Source organism: Myotis lucifugus, unplaced genomic scaffold, assembly GCF_000147115.1.
Source record: "Myotis lucifugus unplaced genomic scaffold, Myoluc2.0 scaffold_547, whole genome shotgun sequence".
Classification (NCBI taxonomy): Eukaryota; Metazoa; Chordata; class Mammalia; order Chiroptera; family Vespertilionidae; genus Myotis; species Myotis lucifugus.
Genome location: NW_005871595.1, coordinates 185,969 through 191,236, shown reverse-complemented (window position 1 = coordinate 191,236; position 5,268 = coordinate 185,969). Strand labels below are relative to the sequence as shown.

Sequence of the window (5,268 nt, the reverse complement as noted above, 5' to 3'; positions counted from 1 at the left end):
GGGGGAGTGAAGACGGGCAAGGGGCTGGAGGCGGACAAAGGGGGTGCAGAGGGCTGGAGGCAGGCAGGGGACTACAGTGGGGTGGAGGCAGGCAGGGGGGTGCAGGGGTCTGGAGGCGGGCAGGGGACTGCAGGGGGGTGGAGGCAGGCAGGGGGTGCAGGGGGCTGGAGGCGGGCAGGGGGCTGGAGGCGGGCCGGGCTGTGGGCCTCTCCAGCCGCAGCTGCTCATGCCCTGGGCCTGCAGGTGTGGGACGCTGTCGAGGGCTCCCTGCGCTGCAGCTGTGAGCAGGTCTCCTCGGGAATCACCGCCCTCGTCTTCCTGGACAGAAGGTGAGCGCAGGCACCTGCCTCGGGCCCCTGTCGCCACCCAAGCTGTAGCCACAAGAGGCGAGGACCGTTTTCCTTCTTTGCCTCCTGAGGTCCAAGCTCTCTGGCCTCGATGCTGACTTCCTGAGTTTCTTGGCTGCATTTTCAGTTCCAGAAAAATGCGCTTTCAGAAGAGCCTGTTTAACCTTCCTTTCCCGTTGCTGCTGGCCCGTTCCTCTCCCTCCCAGCAGTCGTGGCGCAGCCCCCTCTGCACACGCTCTAGGGGCGGCTCTCAGCCCTGGCAGTGCCTCCTGCTGCTGCCCCTGCCTGCCCCAGGCCAGCTCTGCCTTCCAGGGCCTGACCATGTGGCACCATCCATGCCTGAGCCGGAGCAGGAGAGGAGCCACTTGCCTTCAGCTCTGATTTCTGCTGCCGCCGCCGCCATTCCTGCCACCCCACCCCCCACCCCCTGGCTTGTGGCACGGGCCCTGGCCCACGTCCTGCCCTCCAGCCCTGGAGGTCTTCCCTGCTGGCTCCTCTGCGTTAGGAAAAGCCCACATGTGCCCACTGCCTCCAGCGCTCCTGGCCCTCCTCCCATCCACAGGCAGAGGCTGGAAACACGCGGTGCCGTTTGCTGTGGGCGTCAGCTTGGGTCCCCGCCTGTGCCGGTCCACATGTGCCTGGGATTCTGGAGAAAATCCCGGTTTCTTTGTGGGAAAATAAATGGAGGGGGTGGTGCTTGCGTCTGTGCGACTCCTGAGGCTCCCGGCCACGCAGGCCCTCCGCGTGCTGGTCTCTGATTTGCACGCTCTCGGGACCGCCCGTGAGGTGGTGCTGCTGCTCCCATTTCACAGATGAAGCACTGAGGCGGGTCATGGAGTTGCCATCTGGGCCTCTCCCGCATCTCTTCCCAGCCTGTCCTTCCCTCCTGGCTCCCAGCGGAGCTGACCTGTCCAGTCTGGTGCTCGGTCCCAAGGCCGGGGGCTCAGGGAGCCACCTGGCGTGCTTTCCTTTCAGGATCGTGGCTGCCCGGCTCAACGGTTCCCTCGACTTCTTCTCCTTGGAGACCCACGCTGCCTTCAGCCCCCTGCAGTTCCGAGGTCAGTGGCCTGGCCTGGGCAGGAGCTGCGTCTGACGTGTGGGTGAGGGGCCACCTGCAAGGGCTGACCCTCCGCTGGCCTGTTCTCTCCAGGGCAGGGCAGCTCTCCCGTGGCCCCTGTGTACAGCAGCAGTGACAGGGTGGCCTGCCGCCTGACCCACACCGTGCCCTGTGCACACCAGAAACCCATCACCGCTCTGAAGGCAGCTGCCGGGCGCCTCGTGACCGGGAGCCAAGACCACACTCTGAGGGTGAGTGCGGGCCCGTCTCAGGCACTGGCGTGACGGAGCGCAGGGCATGGTGGTTTGGGGTCAGGGAGAGGCTGCAGGTGCTCGATGTGCTGTGGGAGGCATTTCCTGGCCAAAGTGTAATTTGGAAAAACCGAGACCGGCACCTGATGCCCATCCCCCCAGGTGTTCCGTCTGGAGGACTCGTGCTGCCTCTTCACACTGCAGGGCCACTCAGGGGCCATCACAGCTGTGTACATAGACCAGGTGAGGACGCGGGCGGGTGCCGGGAAGCAGCGTGGGCCACCGCCGGGCCTGGGGCCCCCCTGGTGGACACCCAGCTCCCGGCTCGCTCCCCTAGACCATGGTGCTGGCCAGCGGAGGACAGGACGGGGCCATCTGCCTGTGGGACGTGCTGACCGGCAGTCGGGTCAGCCACATGTTCGCCCACCGTGGGGACGTCACCTCCCTCACCTGCACCACCTCCTGTGTCATCAGCAGCGGCCTGGACGACCTCATCTGCATCTGGGACCGCAGCACAGGCATCAAGCTCTACTCCATCCAGCAGGTAGGCGGGGCCTGCGGGCTCTCGGGGTGCAGGGAGGGACTCCAGACACTGAGCCTGTCCTGTCCGTGCCTCTAGGACCTGGGCTGTGGGGCCAGCCTGGGGGTCATCTCAGACAACCTCCTGGTGACCGGTGGCCAGGGCTGTGTCTCCTTCTGGGACCTAAACTATGGGGACCTGCTGCAGACCGTCTACCTGGGCAAGAACAGCGAGGCCCAGCCCGCCCGGCAGATCCTGGTGCTGGAGAACGCCGCCGTCGTCTGCAACTTCGGCAGCGAGCTCAGCCTGGTGTACGTGCCCTCGGTGCTGGAGAAGCTGGACTGAGGGCAGGCGGGGGCTGAGGGCTCCGTGGAGCCAATGCCCTGGACCGAGTCGGGGTGTAACGCGTCTGGCTGTCCTGCCTCAGGACGGGAACATTAAACTTTGTACAAAACCACACCCGCTGGGGCCTTGTGAGCAGTTGCGCTTTGTCCACGAGTCCCTCCCCCCGTGCCTCCCTCCAGCACAGGGTTAGAGCCTCAGCTCAGCGGCTCCAGGCAGGAGCCCTACAAGGCGTGTCGGGGACAGTCAGGCGGGGGAGGCCTCCATAGCCCCTCCAAGGCGTGCGAGGCGAGGGTGGCCCCCAGCTCACCCACCCACCCAAGGCCATGAACGGTGCCGGGTGGTAGGCTCCCTCTTGGAGGCAGCAATGGGCAGACATGGCCACAGACAGGTTGGTTTATTACTTCAGCAGCAAAGAGCTGGAAAAACATCAGGTCCCACAGTAGCAGGACCTGCCTAAGGCCTAAGGCCTGCGACACGTCTGCACCCCATAGGGGTGCGGGCTGGACCAGAAGGACTGAAGGCAGCAAGTACAGGAGGAAGAGCCCGGCCACCTCGGGAGGCCCTGCTGGGCGCGGGCAGGTGGGCGGCGGGCGAGACGATGTAGTGTGACGACCAGGCGGGGCAAAGCCTGCTCAGGTCTTGTTGAGCGTCCAGAGTGGATCCAGAAGGCTGAGGGGGTCGTCGGCGGGCGGGGCAGCCCGCAGCCCCTGCCCGTTGTGGGCGTGCAGGAAGTTCTGCTTGCTCATCCGCTGCTTTCCCCGCAAGGAGCTGTCCAGGGAGAAGGCCTCCGGGGTGAGGGAGGCCAGCAGCTCCAGGGAGGAGGAGGGGGGCCCCAGGCTGGGGACCTCAGGAACGGGCTGTTCCTCCTCGGGCTGGGGTGTCTCGGGCAGGGGTGAAGAGAGGGGTGGTGGGGAGGAGGAGGGGAGCTGGGTGGACTGCGGGAGACTGGCTGGCAGCAGGCCTGGGGGCTCCACAGGGCCTGGAAGGCAGGCCACGGGGGAATCCAGGCCCCCGGGCGGCCGGATGCTGAGCTTGGCGATGGTGGCCTGGATGGAGCTGATGGGCACGTCCCCCCCGAGGACCAGGTCCTGGGAGTCCTGAGGGAGGTGGTTCTGAAAAGAGAGGCGGGTGAGGGCGGGGCACAGGCTGCGCTGTCCCTGTCCCAGCAGGCATCCCTGCCTCACCTTCTGGCTGACGCCTGTGCCAGCCAAGGGCCTGCAGGGCGGGGGCACGCCATGGCGCTGCAGGGACCTGCTCCACGTGTCTCACCACCGCCTCATGGCAGAACCGGAGGTGCAGCTGCAGGGGCACAGGCTGGTCAGCGGGGGGTGGGGGTGGGGTGGGGTGGGGTGGGGCACCCCTCAGGGCAGAGCCTGTCGGCGCCCAGAGCCTCACCTTCTCCTGCAGCATGTGCTTCCTCTGCTGCCGCATGCGCCGCACCAGCTGGGGCAGCTCCGGGAGCCCGTTCCCCGCCTCCACCTCCTGCACGGCCGCGTAGAGCAGCGCAAAGGCTCCCGTGCGGCCCACCCCGGAGCTGCAGTGCACGACGATGGGCGTGTGCAGGGGCCGCTGGTGCAGGTAATGCGCGTGCACCTCCTGGATGAAGCGCAGCAGGTTGCTGGGGCTGTCGGGCAGGCCTCTGCGGGGCGGGGGGGCTAGAGTCACACCTGACCGAGGCCTTGCCACCCTCCATGCTCCCCCCACCCAGGCGGCAGACGCACAGCTCGGGCCAGGTGGGGAAGTGGAGGTGCACGAGGGAGCGCTTGAGGCTCTGGTCGCGGAACTGCAGGCTCAGCACCCGTTCCACGTGGGTCTCGGTGGTGCGGACGCTGCTCAGCGCCAGGCTCAGGGCGCCGTGCACCATGGGCTGGCCTCTCTCGGTGGGGAAGTAGCGAGCCACCTTTTGCTGAGGGGCAAAGAGGGCGGTTAGGGGTGCTTTTCCAGGATCCCCGCTGGGCACCCACCCACCTCCCCCTCTCACCTTCTCCATCTCCGCCTCAGACACCAGCATGACAATGACTGACACTTTCTGCTCATGCACCATGAGCCAGAAGTCGGCAGCTGTGCCCGGCAGCGGGGCCTGGGTGGCCACCAGGGGCGGGCAGTACGGGGAGAGCCCCTCCACGCGGCTGGCGTTGATGTAGTCGTCCTTGCCCGAGCGCAGCACCACGCGGTTGCTGTCGTACGGCATGACGTCCTGGTGCCGGTTCTTGAGCGAGTAGCAGCGGGCGATGGCGATGGAGCGGCCACGGGCGTCATGCTCCTGCGCGTCCTGCAGCTCCCGCCACACGGCATCCAGGGCCCCGGCATCGCCCAGCTGGCCCCGAAAGGCCTCCAGCTCTTGCTGCAACTGCTGCAGCCTCTCAGGACGCTCATAGGGGTCCCGCTCAATCAGCCGCAGGGCCTGTGGCCGCCGGCCCTCGGCCGCGTCCACCTTAGTCGGCTGCAGCAGGGGCTGCCCACCCCCGGGAGGCTGGGTGCCACCATGCTGGCTCTCAGGGCTGGAGGAGAGCAGGTCTGCAGCCACAGTCCCCCGGCGCAGGCATGGGGGCGGGTCTGCCGCAGGGGGCCGAGGAGGTACTGGGCCAGGCCCTGGTGAAGGGGCAGGTGAAGGCACCAGGTGGGGACTAGGGGTGGCCTGGCTGGCAGGTGAGGGCGCCTTGAATGGAGAGAGGGGCTGCCTGCGTCCCAGGGCCGGGGAAGGGGCAGGACCATAGCCAGGTGAATGGGGAGCTGAGGGGGCCCAGG

General features: G+C 67.3%; 2 protein-coding genes across 2 annotated transcripts in view; one reads left to right on the top strand and one right to left on the bottom strand.

The window, feature by feature from the left end:
- SCAP (SREBF chaperone) overlaps window positions 1-2,634 on the top strand; it is a 15,264-nt gene extending 12,630 nt beyond the window's left edge. The window contains 6 exon segments of the mRNA XM_023745476.1: window positions 244-329; window positions 1,323-1,405; window positions 1,498-1,655; window positions 1,818-1,898; window positions 1,993-2,199; window positions 2,275-2,634. Of these exon segments, the coding sequence (XP_023601244.1) occupies window positions 244-329; window positions 1,323-1,405; window positions 1,498-1,655; window positions 1,818-1,898; window positions 1,993-2,199; window positions 2,275-2,520 (861 nt within the window). The 3' untranslated portion in view covers window positions 2,521-2,634.
- A 261-nt stretch (window positions 2,635-2,895) lies between these two features.
- PTPN23 (protein tyrosine phosphatase, non-receptor type 23) overlaps window positions 2,896-5,268 on the bottom strand; it is a 19,350-nt gene continuing 16,977 nt past the window's right edge. Inside the window, 6 exon segments of the mRNA XM_006104140.3 lie at window positions 2,896-3,632; window positions 3,705-3,767; window positions 3,769-3,819; window positions 3,916-4,159; window positions 4,242-4,426; window positions 4,502-5,262. Coding sequence (XP_006104202.1) covers window positions 3,153-3,632; window positions 3,705-3,767; window positions 3,769-3,819; window positions 3,916-4,159; window positions 4,242-4,426; window positions 4,502-5,262 — 1,784 coding nt within the window. The 3' untranslated portion in view covers window positions 2,896-3,152.